The sequence below is a fragment of the Callospermophilus lateralis genome, chromosome 9 (genome assembly GCF_048772815.1).
Source record: "Callospermophilus lateralis isolate mCalLat2 chromosome 9, mCalLat2.hap1, whole genome shotgun sequence".
Taxonomy (NCBI): Eukaryota; Metazoa; Chordata; class Mammalia; order Rodentia; family Sciuridae; genus Callospermophilus; species Callospermophilus lateralis.
In genome coordinates this window covers 61,238,746-61,258,107 of record NC_135313.1, presented here as the reverse complement: position 1 = coordinate 61,258,107, position 19,362 = coordinate 61,238,746, and the positions used below count along the sequence as shown (strand labels likewise).

Here is a 19,362-nt window from a genome sequence, read left to right as displayed (position 1 = left end):
GCAGACAAAAATCATCAATGGCTGCTTAAAAACAATGGGTAAAGGTGCTAGGCACCAAGATATTCACAGGACCAAAACATAACTCTATAGATTTCACAGAAATTAAAAGGGGGAATATACCTATATAAAGGAGGGATTTTTGGTGACCAACTTAACCAAGAAATCAATCTTGAGTGTCACTACAAGCAGGACAAGTTATGTATATGATCTTCCTAATGAGATTCCATATCAAGTACACAGTACCACCTACCAAGTATTGCCAAATGTTTTTAACCTCAATATAATCAAGCAACTAGAGCTAACTTCCATTTGATAGGAAATGCAGAGTATAAACTGAGTGACAGATTAGAAGACTTAAGGAAACAGACAAATCCTTCATGTAGAATTCTAAAAGACAATAGTAGATCTACCTCTTTAAAAAAAATCAATGTCATTAAAAAAAAACTAAGCAATTACTCCATATTAATGACAAATAAAGAGAACTTCCAAATGCAATGCATAACTATGGATTAGATCTTGACTAGAACAAATCAACAGCTATATACAACTGGACAAATAATGTAAGTATCAGATAATAATGCCCTTTGGAGCTGCAAGCTAAAGTAGATTGGGGGAAAGTGTCATGGTACCTGATATCTGATATTTGCTTTCAAAAGATTCATAAAAATGTGTGTATAAGTGTGTGTGTACATGCGTGTGTGGTTGTGTGTACATACATGTGCATACAGAGGGATTAAAAACTGAGAGGTGATGAAATGTTAACAACAGTTAAATTTTGGTGACAGGTATAAAAAGTCTGCTCTACCTTTTCTTTCAATTTTTCTGTTTGAGATTTTCCAAAATGAAAAGTAGGAAGAAAGAAAATATTGATGTTTTAGTATCTTTACAAGATGATAAATTAGATCCACAACTTTTTAGAAACAAAAAGACAAAGATGAGTTGTGACAGCAGGTAAACATGAGCATGAGCAGGTACCAGGTGTGTATGTGTCCTTCACCAGAGCCTTTCTGTCTGCACTGACCATTTCTCCTGCCCCTCCATTCCCTTCATCTTTTTTCTTTTCTTCCTACCCTCTATTCCTCTATTCTTACTTATGCCTTGTGACTCTCCTAAACTCTTAATTCCTCTTGTGGTAATGTATACCTGCAAAATTTGGCTCATCTAGGAGTCACGTTATCATTTTATACATTCAGAGTTCACAAGCAAAAAGAGTAGCAAAGATATGGTTATTAAGGAGTGACTGGTACTGTGAACTATTACTTCAATTCACCAAATATATGCTAATAAATCAGACCTCAGACTATCTCATTACTATATTAAATAGAAGTGTGCCCTCTACCCTAACTCTCCATTAACAGTCAGAAATAAGGGCACTGTTTTACCAATCCTGTAAACACTTCTTGAACTCATGCGACTTTCTACATTGCTCTAGGTCTAGGGTCCTCAGGAACCAGCAACCTCTGCATGCCCTGGGAAAAGGTTAGGAATACAGATTACTGCCCGTCCCCCAGTCTACTAATTCAGAAAAATCCAGGAATAGGGCTCTGATCTATGTTTAACAGTCCTCTCCAGATGATTCTGATACACATTAAAGTTTATAAACCACTCTAGGCTAAGACAGGTTATTTAAAGAGAAAGAGAAGTTTCATTATGTGCTGAATCTAAGCCTGAAGAAATGCTTTTATGATATCAAGGATTTCAGCTGGGCACCAGATGCAGTCAAGTCTTATTTCTGAGTTGGCGTACCTTGGCCGGCCACTGGCACCATGGCCTCTGAATGATCTGACAATTCCAAGCTAAAGCCTCTGATTGCATACAGCATCGAAACAACAATGAAAGAGTTATACGGAGAACAGGTCCGATTATCAGGATTGAGTTTAAATCCAGTGGCACAGGCGCAGGAGAACAGCCCTCCTGGTACAGGCAGGCAAATCTGCTGACAAGCATTCACATTGTTGCTACAGCCATTTGAGGATCCAGCAATGTCTAAATAAAATAAAAATCAGATTGTGACTTGATCCTACCTACTTGTCACTCCAACTCCAATTTTTAAAACTCAGTTACCAAATGATTCATTATAAAAATTAATAACATACATATGGTAGGTGGGTTAAAAGCCTAAAAGCAATACTGAGATACTGAAGCTTATGCAATAACACCTAAAAATATTAAAAGAATACCACAACTATTGCATAATAGTTATAAAATGGGGCATCAATTATTTTTCTTCCAGAAAGCATGCAAGAATTAGAAAAGTCAATATACAAATCTATTCATTTTTGCCCTCTTGACCTATGCACTGGCACTTAAAATTATATGAGTTTAATTACATGATGGATGTAATTATATGATGGATGTTTGTTTTAAACATATGTAATAAGAATACTTAAAAGGTATTTTTCCACATGCAAGAAAAATAAACACCAAGTAACAAACCTAGGTTATAAGACAGGAAAGAAATTGACCATCTTTGGTTAGAAACTAAAAGCTATAGAATGCCCAAGCTATTTTTAAAATCTCTGTTATAACACCAACATAAAGGGACAAATTCAAAGCTAAAATATGTCTGAAAAAATTTTTATTGAAATAGACAACATCTAAGAATAATCCTTTTAAGATTCCCAGCAGATATTCCCAACCAATATTCTCTATTCTTGTTACTGGGCATAAAGCAGTAAACAAAACAAACAAGACATCTGTCCTTACAGAGGTTAGATTCAATAAGGAATGTAGACAATAAAAAAATAAGTAAATAGATGATGAATCAGGGAGTGCTGAAACAAAAGCAAATAGTTAAAAGTGATGGGAAAAGAATGGGAATAAGTTTATTCTGAAGACAATATGGTCTTTCAGATGATGTTTAACCATGCTTAAGGCATGGTCATCATTTAAAAAAAAATATTCTGGGTAATTTCAATTCACATGTGTATATACACAGACCATGTGTGGACAGATCATTACAGAATGTGTAGAGTGTGAATCTACACCATACATCCATGAAGGTCTCTTAGTAGCAAATACTCACTGCGTCTATGATAAACTTGAAGACCCCTCAGATTTGGAACATTCTCTCTCAAGACTACTTTGTTGGCCCCAGAGGCCTTGTCAACTCTTTCGATGACCTCATACTGTTCATCAGTATAATATAGGAAGGAATCAAAGACTGCAATTCCCCATGGGTGGGAAAGATGGTGCACCAGGATCATTCGCTCTGTACCGTCCACATTTCCTCTTTCAATCTACAAAATCAGAGCTCTCATTAGTTTCACTGATTCATAGTGAAATGAAAGAACATTCTAAAGCTAATATTCTCCTAACAGTAATAATACCTCACACGTATAAGCCCTCTATTCTTTGTAGTGCTTTTTCTTATCTATTGTATGATTGGGGCATCACAAACTAGACTGAACAGGGATTGGGTAAACATCAGTTTGAGTATTTCATTGATAATAAAGTCAGTTAGCTTTCTCAACTAGCACGGTGAAGAAAAGGGAGTTAAACCTCTATCCCTGAGTGTGATATTCTGGTCAAGGGTACCCTGAAGTGTCTAATATCAGACATCACGTAGGAGCTGACTGACCCAGGCTTTAACATTCACCAACAATTTCTGTAATAGAGATAGGAAAAGTCCCCCCGCCAATCACAGGGGAGCAAGACTGGATAGGAGCCAGATGGTGCTGTTATGTTAGAACAGGCAATAAGCCTTAGCCATAATGGCTTTGGTAAACTGGAAAAGAACCCACAAGAATGGAATTCCTCAAGGGGAAATGACAAGTCCTGTGCTTCTTGGAGAAAAATAAAATGTACCTGCGGCTATTTTCACTTCATTCCCAAAACCTGTTCCAAGTTCTTTCCCTGTGCTAGGATCTAAGCTGGGCACGAGGGAAACAAGTTCTGCCTCACTGCCTCACTAGACAAAGGAACCCAGCAGATTCATGAGGGGATTATGCCCCAGAAACTATGGAACATTCCAGAGGCTGCAGTACAAGGAACATGCGTCTCAGAGTTGCTGGTGACCAGACCAGATTAGCTGAATGAGCTCAGCTGGAGTGTTGAATGCTGGCCCTCCAGCCCAGGATTCTCAAGTTAACAGAGATCAAACTTGTGGACTCTGGTCTTATGAAGGCAGCATGACTCCAACACACAAGCAGGGTTCAGTCATAGGGGCCACAGTAGAGTCAGAATGGTGGAGGTGGCAGGAAAAGGATGCATATAAGGAAAGAGGCTAAGGATGAATGGCAGGACTTAGCGAGGGGAGAACTGTGAGGGAAGTTGCTGTGGAGAAAGGAAGGAGAGTCACAAGATCACAGGTTCAGGAGGGCAGAGCAGGTAGAACTGGAAGGGGAGAGAGGGAGCTGCCAAGCCCTGCCTGGCATGTGCTAACCTATATGCAGAAACCAGAGCTTCCTCATCACCGTACACATGCATCCAAATCGGCAGAGTGCTCTTATACTTCCATTACTTCTTTTTAGTCCCCAAAGTCTGTCATCATTATAAGTCCATATTAAGAGTAAAGTTGGTTCCCAAGTATTTTTTTTTTTTTGAGGCTATTGTAAATGGGGTAGTTTTCCTCGTTTCCCTTTCAGAGGATTGGTCACTGATATACAGAAATGCCTTTGATTTATGGGTGTTGGTTTTGTATCCTACTACTTTGCTGAATTCATTTACTAGTTCTAGAAGTTTTCTGGTGGAATTTTTTGGGTCTTCTAGGTATAGAATCATATCATTGGCAAATAGTGCTAATTTGAGTTCTTCTTTTCCTATTCCTATCCCTTTAATTTCTTTCCTCTAACTGCTCTGGCCAGTGTTTCAAGAACTATGTTAAATAGAAGTGGTGAAAGAGGACAGCCCTGTCTTGTTCCAGTTTTTAGGGGGAATGCTCTCCATTTTTCTCCATTTAGAATGATGTTGGCCTGGAGCTTAGCATAGATAGCTTTTACGATGCTGAGATATGTTCCCGTTATCCCTAGTTGGTAGTTGTTGAACAGAAAATGAACTGAGAGGAAAACCTACTGCACAGTATTACGGAGATCATCAGCATCAAAGATCAGAAATGACTACTGTTTAGAAAGCAAGGAAGAGTCTAGCACATATTCTTCATCCAAAGCAATGCTAAGTTGATCAGTTATTATTATCAAGCACTTCCTATGTGCCTCACCTCAGTTCAGCTGCATGAGCATAGCAGTAAAGGTCAAGTACTATTTCAATGAAAGTTCATAACTCCTGTTCCTTATTAAAGGATATAATGAACTTGATCTTGGAGTTTAAAATTACCAGTAAAGGAAATTTCATACATGCATCAACCATATTTGGACATTAGAGAAGAATATGTAGCTAAGAGAGGATGCTGAGCTCAGAAGCTTACAGCCTTCTCCCCTCTCTCTCTCTCTGCTCTCTGCAGAAAAGAAAAGCATTAAAATCACTAAAACATGAAATAAATATCTCTAAAGGACAAATATGAACTGACAAATGGAGTTAATTTATCCTGGAAAATTAACTTTAACTTTTGGAAAAACCAAGAGTTAGTGTGTGGGGGTGGGGAGGATTAATGAATAGTATTCTCTAGGGAACTGTTATATCCATACTATGAATCAGACTTCAACTAGGGCAGGATTTGAATAAGGGAGAGAAGTTATTGGGAGACAGGGCAGTAAATACTGGTCAAGTTGTCAGACAACTTAGCACGTTCAGAATCAGCACTCCAGCTCAGCAGGGAAAAACCAAGGGTGCTCAGGGTGCTCGTACCACTCCTCTGCTGGTGACTCCCCAGTAGAGTTTCTGCTCCTTGATATCAAGGGTGATAACCTCCAGGTGTTCAAGGTTCCCAGTGAAGAGAATTTTTAAAGATGTACCATCCATGTTAGCACTTGCAATCTTGGCAGGAACCCCACTGTCCGTTCCTTGATCTGACCAGTACAGTTTCCTACAACCGTGAAAGACACCAGCATTTAACAAAATAGGTGGATATGAGGGTGAATGGCATATATAACTTAAATATTTCATGAAAAATGTTTCTTTGGTTTTTAATTTAAAGTATTTTTTATTTTTAAATTTTAATTTGTTATAGATGACAGCAGAATGCATTACAATTCATATTACCCATATAGAGCACAATTTTTCATACCTCTGGTTGTATAAAAAGTAGTCACACCATTCATGTCTTCATACATGTACTTAGGGTAATGATGTTTGGCTCTTTCCTACCCCCGTGTCCCCTTGTTTCTCCTCCCTCCCCTTTGCCCTATCTAGAGTTCATCTCATCCCCCCATGCTCCACCCCAACCCCATTATGAATCAGCTTCCTTAAATCAGAAGTCATTCAGCATTTGGTTTTTGGGATTGGCTAACTTAGCATTATATTCTCCAACTCCATCCATTTGCCTGCAAATGCCATGATTTTATTCGCTTTTAGTACGAAATAATGATAATATTCCATTTTGTATATATACCACATTCTTTATCCATTCATCTATTGAAGGGCATCTAGGTTGCTTCCACAGTTTAGCTATTGTGAACTGTGCTGCTGTTAACATTGATGTGGCTGTGTCCCCTGTAATATGCTGTTTTTAAGTCCTGTTTCTTGTTCTCAAGGTGCTTACAGTCCAATGGAGGAATCTGAAACATCAGTGTCTTGTATACAATATGTTATGAGCACTTAACCAGTGTTCTATCAATGTCTACATAATTCCCTAATTAATTTAGGGGGTGGGGTGGGCAGAGGCTTTAAAATTGGTGTCCAAAACAGGAGGCTAGGATCTTCCATTGGTGGCTAAACCTTTAGTTTATATGACAGGTGGGAAGCTGATGACAAGCAGACTACATCAATTGCAAATCCCTCTTCAGAGAATCACATAAAACCCAGTACACTGGGAAGGCCAAAGTCTGTATAAAAAATTGCCAAGTATATCCCTGCTCACTGATCAAAGCTCTTATTCAATTCTCTTCCACATCACCATCTACCACAAGACCAGCTACTATCTTGATCTGATTTCTCTTATGAAAAATGATGAGCTTTGCAGGGTACAGTGGCACATGCCTATCATCCAGCAGGTGGGGAGGCTGAGGCAGTTCAAAGCCAGCCTCAGCAACTTAGTGAGATCCTGTCTCTAAATAAAATTTAAAAAAGGATTGGGAATGTGGCTCAATGGTTAAGTGTCCCTAGATTCAATGCAAAATACAAGAGAATGCATAAAACATTCCTGTGAAAGTAGAATACCATTAGCATGCTCATATCAAGGAGTATCTATGACTTTCTTCTCTTCGTATTTCACAGTGAAACCAATGAACTATATTTGCTGTGTTCACATACAGCATTACCACATCTGAGATATATGAAAATTCATTACAATATTTGAAGGGCTGCTTTCCATTTTCACTGACAACATGATTTTCTTAAATCCAAGTTTTAATCCTCTTTTTACCTCATCTCCTGCTGCAGCCTCAAGATGTAATCTTTCTACACCTTTTCTCAAAGTACTCAAGGCCTTTAATGCAAATAGTCTTTTTTTTATATATCCACCATCCAATCAGTTCTAGGTTTCTCTGCCTCTAAGTTCACAAACTTGAAATCCTCTGCTTTGAATAAACTCTGCCATCCCTTCCATGCTCCAATTTTACTTTTCCTATTAAACTTGTTCTTTGACCTTAAACTGCCTGAACTCCCAAATCTTCTGTCCTTCTGCAACCAGACCTCATTGTAGCCATTTTGATATTATTCTTATTTATCTCTTGAACTCACAGTGTTTCTATCTTGCTAATTTCTAACTCCTAGTTCCTAGTTCCTGTTTTTCCCTCTCCTCCCCCATTTCAGGCTACCAAAAGTTTGCTGAACATAGCACAAAGTAGAGTAGTAGAATGAGGATTCTCATCCCTCCCTGACTTTATGTCAAGTTCCCCATACTGTCCCTAACAAGTCATTCCTATTCTTCATAAATTCCTGTTTCCTTCCCCTTAACTTTCACTCTCAATTATGTCTTAATCAGTGAACTTTTGTCTACTCCCACAAATATGCTCAGGCTCCCCTAGTCTGAAAACAAGTTTCCTGTTATATCTGAACTACAAGTTTATCTTTCCCTAATTCTTCATTTTTACCCTTTCTATCTTGATTGAACATCCTCTCCCAGATGTCACCAGGGACTCTATAATTGCCTCAACCATTTATTAGTGATCATCCACAGTGATATTTTTCTGTACCAAAAGATTAATGACACTGACCATAACTTTCTCAAGGCTGTTTCTTTACTGAGCATCCAAAACACAGACACAAGTCTCTGTCCTGTTTCTCTTCCCACTTCTGAAGAATCTAAGCCTTTCTAATTGCTTCCCACCCCAACTGCTGTTCTATGCTACTTGAACATGATCTCGCTTTTCTATCCCTTTGCTCTTGACTTTAATCCCTTCCATCATGGGTGATTCCTCCAAAGCCAACTCTGCCTATTAAATCCTATGGCTGCTTTAAGACCCAGGCCAAATGACCTGGATTATTGATATTTATACAGAGGCTTTATCCTTCTTATTAAGCTATAAATTCTTGACATTGCAGATTATGACTTTATTCATCCTTGTGTCTGCTCCCTAACACCCCACTTTGGCCCCCTGGCGGAGACTGCTTCTGCTTGCTAAAATCAATGTCTTCCTTTTCTTTCTGGATAAAAAGCTAGACTCATTTCCTTCCTAGCAGGCAGCTATGGTCAAGTGACTGAATTCTAGTTGAAGGAATGTGAGCTAAGTGATGTTCACTAATTGTAGTTCTGGCCCATAAGAACCTCCCAGCACATTCCTGAATGTTCTTTTCTTTACTACTCCAAAGACATTAACACTCAAAATGACCTTGGAAACCTCCCCCTGAAGACAGCAAAGCCCCCATCAGCTGGGTTCCTGAATGACTATACAGAATAACTTCCTCCCATCCTCTGCCCAAGCTCTGCTGCCCACATGGAAAACCAATAAATTATTTCCTCTGAACCATTACATATTTTGGCACTTGTGCTTCTACAGTTAACCCGTCTTAACTAATACACTACCCAGCAATAGGTGTACAATACATAAATTTCATATGAATAAAAAAAATGAATGATTGGACTCAGGTTTCAAGAATGGAACTTCAAATCAAAGAGGTCCTTCTTCTAGGAAGGATAACTGAAAACTAGGACCAGCCAGCAAGCATAGAATGAAATTTTTACTTTGATGGATTGAATTTAGTTAGTATAACATCCTTATTTGAGCACTAATACAAACTACTGCTTCAGTTCCCTTCCAGGGCTAAGAATCTGATGACCTCCAAATAGAAAGTCAAAATCCACTTGGAATGAAATGACTACTTCTTTAAAAACAAAAAATGAATGCTCATATTCTACAACTTGTTATTTCTGGTTTATAATACAAAAAAAATGATGAAACAAAATTAATAACTGATTAAACTGACTGGAAGACTAGTCTATATCCAATAAGACCTGTTCTCCTGGAGTCCCTGTGGCCAGCCTCTCTCCACCCCAGTCCCGACCAATCTTTCTACCACACAGATTCAATCCTTTCACTGCCTCTACTGGCTCCCGATTACTTAAAAGAATAAAATCCAATCCACAACATAACATTAAAGCCCCCCCACAATTTGTCTCCAAATGACCTTAGCAGCTGCATCTCCATTGTGGTCAACTGCCCCCTACTCTAAGCTTCTGGTTCAGCCCCTCCCACAATCATGCTAAATCCCATCATGCTCCTTTGCCTTGCCCACCCTCTGGTGTCACCTACCACTCCCCAGATGCAACCCACTCTCCACCTACAGGAAGCCTCTCACCCTTCAAGTTCTGCTGCCAATGACCTCAGTTCCCTTAGAGCTTTCAGTGTTCATTCAAAGTCAGAATGCACTGTAAGTCTTATAATTCTACTTTTCAATTCCTAAAGTTCTTGATTTGGAATTAACTTTCAGTCCAGTGTTATTAATTTGAAGAACACAGAACAAAGTATAAATTATATTCTTCACATTAAATACAGCTCCAAGCTATTTCTCTTCCTCACTGAGGTCTATAGTTTTCAAATGTTGACATAGGAAATCAGAAAATGCCCTAAGGAACATGTTGTTATGAACATGTGTGCCACTCACCCACGTGCAGGATCAACAGTTATGCCTATTGGAACACCTACTCCAAGAGCTGTGCCATCATTGGTGATCAGTGTTTTTCTGTATCTGGTGTCTCCCCGGAGTGTCAACACCTAAAGAACAAAGTCACTTATTAGAACTGAATTTCATTCTGGAAAACAAACACAGTTGAAATGAAGAACTTACACAAGAAATGCTAAAGCGTGATTAGGGATGAATTAGAAACAATTGCTAGAGATGCGGGTGATCTCTAACCACATTTGAGGGCTTCAATAAATCAGTCCAATAGGAAATTAAGAGTTTCAAGAAAGGCAAAATCACCTTCCAAATTCTTATTTTCAATGCACCCAAAATTTTAGGAGAAGGAACTAAGATGGATGAGAGAGATTCAAATGGATAAACATACAGAACCACTGCCTAGAGAGATTGCAGAATGCCTTCAAAAGCAGCGGAGAGAAACCCCTAGAAGACATAGGAGCCTCACAGCTTCCTGTGCCCCAGTGACAGAACCATGGCACTAAGGGGCCCATGACTGCAAACAGTTGCTCAAAGCAGTCCAAATCCACTCAGAGTTCAGAGAATTCTGTTTCAAATCAATAGCCCGAGTTAAAACACAAATCTTTGCCCTGCCAGGTCCTGACCAAATGACCTGAGGCAAGAAATCCACCTCTGAATATAGTTCCTTCACCAGTAAAATGTGGATTTTAACAGCAACTTCAGGCTGAAAGATAATATAGGGAAAGCACTCAGACCAGTGCACAGCATGACTGTGTTTAATACATGTCTCCTATTTTTTATTGGTCCATTTATGGGTCACTTGCTCTGTGCTAGGCATTAAACTATTAATTATCATATTCCCATCCTCACAAATAAGTTTGTGAGAGAGATACTACTATTATTATGCTCATATTATGAATGATGAGAAAGAGAACCGCAGAATGAAATTGACCAATTGTGCTATGTACATGAATGAACAGATAAAAATGAATTCCTTCTTTATGGCTATCTATAAAGCACCAATTAAAAATCAATCAATAAATAGAAAAAAGACCAGTAGAGTAGAGGAAGGGGAGCAGGGAGAGGGAGGAGGGGAGGGAAAGAGGAAGTACTGGGGTCTGAAATGGAACAAATTATACTCCATGCATGTCTGAGTAAATCAAAACAAACCTCACGACTATGTATAATTATAATCACTAATAAAAACAGTTGTTAAAAGGAGGCCTAGGGAGGTTTAGTGGCTTTACCAAAGCCACCATTTTAGTTATTATTGTTTTAATCACAATGTTAACAAGACATGCTAGAAACATGGATTATCAGACTAGCAGCATGTTTCTTAGGGGAATGCAGCTATTTTAATATACATCTGAGACCGCTGGAGAGACATCTAGTAAGGAATTAGAAAATGCCTGTTGACTTGCATCAGGGCTTTCTACAAAACTGCCTTGCAGTACAAATAGATTATTTGTATGCCTGCTTCTCTCTCTCCCCTCTTCCCCACCACCACCACACACACACACACACACACACACACACACACACACACACACACACACACACAGACACCCTCTTCTCTCCCTTATTTTCTCTCAGTTTCTCTCTCTCTCCTATCTCGTGTCTTTTGCTCCCGCTTAGACTAAGATAATTTTCCTCTTTCCAGTCTGCCTCTCTCTCCTTTTCCTAGGCCTAAGGATCTCTTTGGTTCAAAACCAAGTTCCTCTCTGTTTTGCAGACTGCATCTCTCACCGCCATTCTGAGGGCTTCACTTTTCAGCTAAAAGCTCTTCAGTCCTTTAGTGCATAGACACACAGCTACCCCTAGTGGAGAACAATTTCTTCAACCTTTCTTTTCTATTGTCAAGCTGGAATTAAATGGCAATTACCAATGCTGAAAGAGCATACAAATAATAAGTGAACACTAGTCCGGTTTTCTTAACTAATATAACATTCACCTGAAAGAATTGTTTAAATTTATATCACTTAAGAAAAAATACAATAAAAGTATTAAAAGGGCCATTTTCCCTTGGATCTTTATTCTCTTTTGGACCTTCTAAATACATTGATAATTTGAGGGAAATGGCACTCTGTATTCACAAAATGCCATAAAATACTTTTACTTATGGAGCCATTACTTCATTTCACAGATAAGGAAATGGAGGCACAGAGAAGTTAAGTAATGTGTCCAAGGCCAAACAGCTCACAATTTGAGGAAATACAGTGCTATCCCCAGTCATAAAAAGCATTTTCATATTTCAGAGTCTTCATTTAAGTGTTTAAATCTCTGACTTGGATGCCTCTTCCCTACTTTTTCATTGGAAGAAACAAGTATTGGTCATTCTTCAAGGCTCATCTCACAAGTCACCACTAATAGAAAGCTGACTCCTCTTTCCCTTCACTTCCACCTCTGACCTGAGACCTAGCACATTATACTCACTGCTGAAGCAAAATTATTTGTTTATGTGTCTCTCAAATGGGTTAGCTACTTAAAAGGAGAAAAAATACTTCTTTCACTTTTGATCACTCAGAACACACCATGGGACTAACCCATAGAAAACATTTGCTAGTGCTTGCTGAATGAGTGACCAATAGAAGTTGGCAGGATGGACTCAGTAAGGTCTCTGGACTCCAAATCTGAATGTCTTTCCCTGGGCGTGGGGGCACTATTACAAACTTTAGGTTTATGTGGTTGAAGTGGCCTTAACAAGACACACACAACACACTCAGTTATTCTCCAGTGGACAACCTTTTCATTATACCTAACTAATGGAGAAGACTTGTTCCCTGCTTTGGAAGAACTTCCAGGTTAAAAGACAAGAACCCCATTTACGACATGGTGGCACACACCTATAATCCCAGTGGCTCAGGAGGCTGAGACAGGAGGATCATGAGTTCAAAGCCAGCCTCAGCAACAGCAAGGCACTAAGTAACTCAGTGAGACCCTGTCTCTAAGTAAAATACAAAAATGGGGCTGGGGATGTGGCTCAGTGTGGTGTGCCCCTGAGTTCAATCCCAAGCGCACACACACACACACACACACACACACAAAAAAAAAAAAAAAAAAAATTACCAAGTAAGGAACTGAGAGACACAAAAAGAGCATAATAATCGTCATTTGGGATTAAGACAGCTTTGCACTGATTGGCCTCCAGGGAAATATGAGTTTTTATTGAGGGTCTTAGGCAGTCCATTTTACCCCTGTTTAAATGAGAGGATAATCGTTTTTAGTTGAGATTGTGAAAAACACTTTCTGCCACTGTCAAAGGGCATTAGAAAGGCCTGGATTTCTGGAGCTATGGTTTGTAAGAATGCAAAGGCAGACGGCCACCCAGAAGCTGACCATCCAAGGCAACTTTTCCATTTTTGTGAACCTCAGTTTTTTCTGTAAAAAACAAAAGGCTTGAACCAGACAGTCTCCAGGGGCATTTCGTGTTAAGTGAACAGCTGCATGTCCACCTGCCCTTGGGCATGCCATGAGGAGTAAATGAGATGGCGTTTGGGAAAGATTTTGTGAACTAGGAAGCACTGTTCCAGCTTGAGCCCCACCTGGCCAATCTGTTCTAATTTGTTATCAGGCTGCTGTGCACTTTCCTCATCTCCAGCATCTATCTTTTCAAATGCTCCAAAGAGCAACCCCCTTACCAGCTGGTACCCACCCAGAGCAGTGGACGGTCACTCTGCAGGACCCTGTTAAACTCAGAAAACCCTCCCTCTGCCTTAGGAAGTTTGACTTTCAAAATTATCATGAATTAATAATCCTGTACATGTTGTGTCCTTGTCCTGGAGCAGAGACACATAATATCAGTCAAGTTACCTTGGATTTAACTTACTTCACATGATTTCAAACTTGCAACCCATCTAAAATTTCTTCTGGGAATTGGAGTAAAAAGAACACTTATTTCAAAGAAGAAAGTATCAAAGGAATTAGAATCAAGTTTCTACTTTCTGTTTCACTGCTAGGAAAACTGTATTGGAGCCAAAGAGAGATTCCCATCTAAGAATAGTGGTAACTTATAAATTCGGTTAAGAAACTCAAATAGCATTAAAGATTAGATGACAAAAAAAAAAAAAAAAGCGAAATTTTCCTTCCTACCCTAATCTTCTCTTTTTGTTGAATTTCTTATTCAATTTTCATTTATCTTCTTACATATTATTTTTACAAATTACCTAATATCCTTTCATAGGAACACGGAAGTATCAGTAATTATAAGGAAATAAAACAGTATAAAGTTCCAATAATTTATTTTTAAGGTAGTTTTCCTCCTTGGTTTCAGAGAGTTTGATGTAACAATACTTCTCTGTGTTTGCTTCTTATTTGGGGGGGGGGGGGAGTTGGGAGAAGGGTACCAGAGATTGAACCCATAGGCACTCGGCCACTGAGCCACATCCCCATCCCTTTTTTGTATTTTATTTAGAGACAGGGTCTCACTGAGTTACTTAGTGCCTTGCTTTTTGCTGAGACTGGCTTTGAACTCATGATCCTCCTGTCTCAACCTCCTGAGCCACTGGGATTACAGGCATGCACCACCGCACCCAGCTCCTGTTTGTTTCTTATTTACAAATAATTTCAAAATTCATGTGAGACCATTTCTGAGAATCAATTGGACAAGGATTCAAAACCTATTATTATGGAATCATTACCTCGATGGACTGACTTCCAGGAGTTGTGTAATAAATATTTCTTGATAACCAATCTAAGGCCAAGCTCATCGAGTCCCCCAGCTGAGACAGAGGAGAGAACAGCGTCCTGTTGGTGCCATCTGTCTTCACTCTGTGAATTTCACCCTGGGAAGAAAGACAACAGAGGTGAGCTGTATGGAGGCCACATCAGGAGCCTTCCCCTACAGGAGCCAGATTGGCTGTTGGGTTTCTTTAACTTTCCTCACATGGTGGGGGCAAAGACTCAGGGCTCGCCGTGGGTCATGCTAATGCCAGCAACCTTTCAAAGACACTGATATTTTAAGTGTGTCACAAGAATACGGCAGGCTTACCATTCAGGTTACCTCAGGTAAGGGCTACTGAGATATATCTTAGTGACTACAGGTATAAAAGTCATAAAATAACTCAAGTCTCGGATGTGGACCAGAAGCCAGGAACATATTTGATATCAAACACAGTGATCTTCCTCCCCTCCTCCTTTCTATTCTCCTTGTCCTTTCCCCATTCTTGCAGGTCGCTTTCATGAGGAAATGGAACCAAGCAGAAGGGTAGTGGAGCGGGTATTCTTACCCTGGGGCAAAGATCCTGATCAAAGGCCCCTGCAACCCCATCAAGAGCTTTCCTGGAATTCCCTTAGGAAACTACTGCTTTTGTCTTGAGTTATGATCATTTTTATATTAATCCAATCTACAAGCTCAAAGCCCCTCTAGGGCAAGCTTTGTGACTACGGTTTCCCAGCAGGTGCTCTACAGTTAGGTTATTCAGTGTCAGGCAAGTTGTAAGCACTTAGTAAATGTTTGCTGAATCAATAAATAATACCCAAAGCTTATATTTGCTTAGTACTTTAAAGCTAAAGAGTTTTGTTGTTTTTTGTTTTTTTATCTTTACTCCAAACCAAGTTCACATTAAGACCCAACCCTAAATCAAAAAAGAAAAAACTTAGTGACAAATTAATTTCTGGACCATTTCCTTTTTATCCATCCAACAGAAGTCTGTCTATAAGAAGGCAAGAGCATAGTTGGGCTCTTCCAGAGGAAGTTACACACTCGAAATGTTAATAAAAACTTACTGGATTCTCAACCCAATAGATGAATTGTTCTGAGTCATCAAATTCAACTTCAAAACCATTGTGTATGCCAGCTATGGGAACCATAGCATCATTGCTCTTCACCTCAGGATTAAGGGAAATGCCAAAAATCATATGGTTTCTTACAGTTATCAAGAAAGGTTGGTCATCTGTGAAAAGAACAGGATATCTGTCAAAATTATATTAAACGATTCCCAGACCTTCACCTTACTCTTCATTAATTCCTCACTCACACTGATGAGCCATCAGTGCTGGATAAACATCACAGTTAGAAAGTTCTTCCCCTTCCGACACACAAACAAACCTCACTAGTTCCAGAAACTCAGGCAAAGGGGAGTTGGGCTTGGAAAAAGAAAAAGGAAATAATTCGAAAGGGAACATTGGTAAATGGCAGCTTACCAGCTTCAAGCATGTCCAAAAAATAAAATATTACGAAATGTCACCTAAGACTCGTTACTCTAATAAATAAATTTATAATCTCATCCGAGATGACTACTATCTGCCTTCCTCACTAGATTCCAACTGCCAAAGAGTGATTGTGTTTGATTTTTTTCACTGTTGTGTACCCAGAACCTGGCATACAATAGTTGCCCAATAAATATCTGCAGCAAATATTTATGGTCAGGAATGACCACATAACTGAATAAATGTGTGAATGAATATGCAAATAGTGTCTTTGAAAGTTCTCAAAAATGCAAATATCTCCATAATATTTGAATTAAACCATTAGTCACTTAGGCTCTTGAACAGATAGTAAAAATTCATTTTTCAAAAATAATTTAATACTTATACTGGTTATTGCTCCATCATCAAATAATCAATATTAATAAAATTCAAGAATTCCTCTCTCAGAAAAGGAGAAACTTTTAGAACATAAGTTTCTAAAAGCATAAGATGTTTCACATATTAAGAGAAAATATAAAATGATTAATCATTGCATAACTCTCTCAAGAGCTAAAAATTATATTTTCATTATTTTGATCATCCAGGAAGCTTTACATGATCAGTAGGATTTTCTTGACACTTTTTCTTAATTTATTTTTGACAGTTCATTAACTTTTCCTTGTTCTTACCATTTTTATTACTGGGAAATAACTCTTCATTTACTAACCTAGTACAAATTTAAATTTGATTTAATGTAAATCATGCAACTGTTAATGCTTCACTTTTATAAACATCTAGTGTTTAGTACAACAACATCTAGTGTTTAGTCTTTTACAACAAGCTTGCAAAGTTGTGTTCAGCTGAGGCAAATGAAACTTGCAGGAACTATGTCACTGCTGCAGGGAACAATGTAATAAAAGATGGACCATTAACACCCAAACCCTTGTCTCCACTGCTCCACATTCCACATCAGTCATTGCTTCTGAACAACTGCAATTGCCAAAATACGCCCCCCAATATGTTGAGATGGGGCACATTATATGTGTCACACAGCATGCATCAGGTAAATATAATTTCACTTAATTTATCTCCCTGAAGCCTCATAATTCTGTGTTACAGTTATCTCCCCCAGCTTGCAAATGAAGATCAAAAAAATTAAGCAATTTAGCCAAAGTCCCAGACCAAAAATATATCTTCTCCATCACTAGATCAATATACTGCAAAAAGCGCAGGCCAGGTACTAAATATTGACTATCAAATGACTACTCATTTAGTTTAACTGTAATAATGAAAAATGAGAGTTAAAAGTTTCAAACATACCTTGAAATTATGAGATACTATATAATGATTTATTGATTACATATTATAAATGCTCATTTGTTCAGTAAGAAAAAAACATTTCTTAATTTGATAGTAAAATTTTAAATTTCACCCATTCAAAACCTGATCCTGTTTTTTGTTTGTTTGTTTTTTTTGTTTTGTTTTATTGTTTGATGGGTAATCTTCCTCTTGCTTAACTAGAGTAATCCTCAACCAAAGCCTGATTCAAGACCTGGAAGACTGGGGTTCTCATCCATCAAATGTACTCCTTCCTGACTCTTCCCTTGAGCCTCACCCAGTTCTAGTCCTTCCTCATCCATTACTTCTTCCTGGGGATCTTCCAGGTTCTTTATGTGATTACTGCTGGTGTATCTGAGGTTTACCACCAATGAACACTGTGAGCAGAAAAACCACAGTGTTCAAAAGCCAGGGTGAGGGAAGGTGCCAGAGCAGCACCTGAGAAGAAGCCACCAGTGAGGCACAGGTGGCATGGACAGGAGGGGGCACATGAAAAGTGTTCAGTGGAGAAGAAAAAAGAAGTGACACTATACAGCTACCTAAGGGGCAAATGGATGAAAAACAGAATATTCAACATTTACTGAGGGCCACCATATGCCACAAAGTACCATCAGCAATGGGCAGACATGCACAAATCAGCCAGAAGCTTGACCCTCAAGAACTTAGCACCTAGCGTTCAAGACTAGGCCCGTGGGTCCTGATAGCTTCCTATGATATGGAAGGAGCAGGCACAGAAGGATAGACAGTAGAGGGCTCAGGAAAGGTGAGAGCTAAGCTGTACTCAGTCACAGGTCTCAAGTCTTCTGAAATTGAAGATCATCTGCTCCTATCTATTTTTCATATCATGATCCCATTATGGTTAGTGACAGCAGAGGAGTGAAGGGACCATAGTCAGAATGGAAGGTAATGGTGACATTAAATGGTGACGTTTGTGATCCTCAAATAAACGTCCTCCTTTAGTCACAAACTGATGGGCCCTGCAGCCTCTCTTGGAGTAGAAGGAGTGTATTCTTCTCATTTTGCACAGAATACTGAAGCAAGTACCTCGGGCCTCTCAGACTGAATGGAGTTGAGGATATTAAGAGTTTCTGGACTGAGTTTTATTTTATTTAGTTTGGGCATTGTGGAGAACATATTTTCTAAATAAAAAGAATAAAAGTTTAAAATTTATGACACTTCTTATTTTAAAATTTAATGATACAAAATTTGAAGGAAAAAAAAAAAGAAATCTCTCAGAATCCCCCACCTAACTGTAACCACTATTGGTGCTTATATATGTTTTCTTCCAGATATTTTTAATGCATGTTTTTACAAGGTAATCTTAAACAATATCAGTATTTTCACGTAAGAGTACCACTCAAGCACTTCCAAAGCTATTCCAGACACTTAGTTAACACTATTTAAGACTATAGAATAATTAAATCAAGTAAAATGTTTTCATCTACATATGTTAAATCTTCTAAACATCTTACTTAGCATATGTTGACAGTCAAGTTCCCCAACTCAAGCTCAGAAACCAAGTGTGAAGTATGAGAAAGTTCCACATCAGCAAAGTCCACCCACGGGAATAACACAAGTGGAGCCATTTGTGAAACAACAAGAGGCACTATTTAGAATTAACATTTATCAATCACCATGAGGTCATAATATCGACTACACCAATCCCCAATGCACAGTTAAAAACCTTTATGTAGTGAAAGAATGCTTTGTATCCAAATGTCTATAGCCCAGATTAATCTTCTCCTGAAAGACTCTGAGGACACACTAAATTAAACAATGTCAACAAGGATTAGAAGCATAATA

The 19,362-nt window shown here is 38.7% G+C and overlaps 1 protein-coding gene across 1 annotated transcript in view; it reads right to left on the bottom strand.

Annotated features, from left to right (window-relative positions):
* The window catches only part of Lrp2 (LDL receptor related protein 2), a 184,431-nt gene that overhangs the window by 67,268 nt on the left and 97,801 nt on the right, over positions 1 to 19,362 (bottom strand). The window contains exons 33-38 of the mRNA XM_077110314.1: positions 15,820 to 15,986; positions 14,733 to 14,876; positions 10,102 to 10,211; positions 5,746 to 5,923; positions 3,026 to 3,239; positions 1,747 to 1,986 (exon numbers count right to left, since the gene is read on the bottom strand). Coding sequence (XP_076966429.1) covers positions 1,747 to 1,986; positions 3,026 to 3,239; positions 5,746 to 5,923; positions 10,102 to 10,211; positions 14,733 to 14,876; positions 15,820 to 15,986 — 1,053 coding nt within the window. The remainder of the gene's footprint in view (positions 1 to 1,746; positions 1,987 to 3,025; positions 3,240 to 5,745; positions 5,924 to 10,101; positions 10,212 to 14,732; positions 14,877 to 15,819; positions 15,987 to 19,362) is intronic.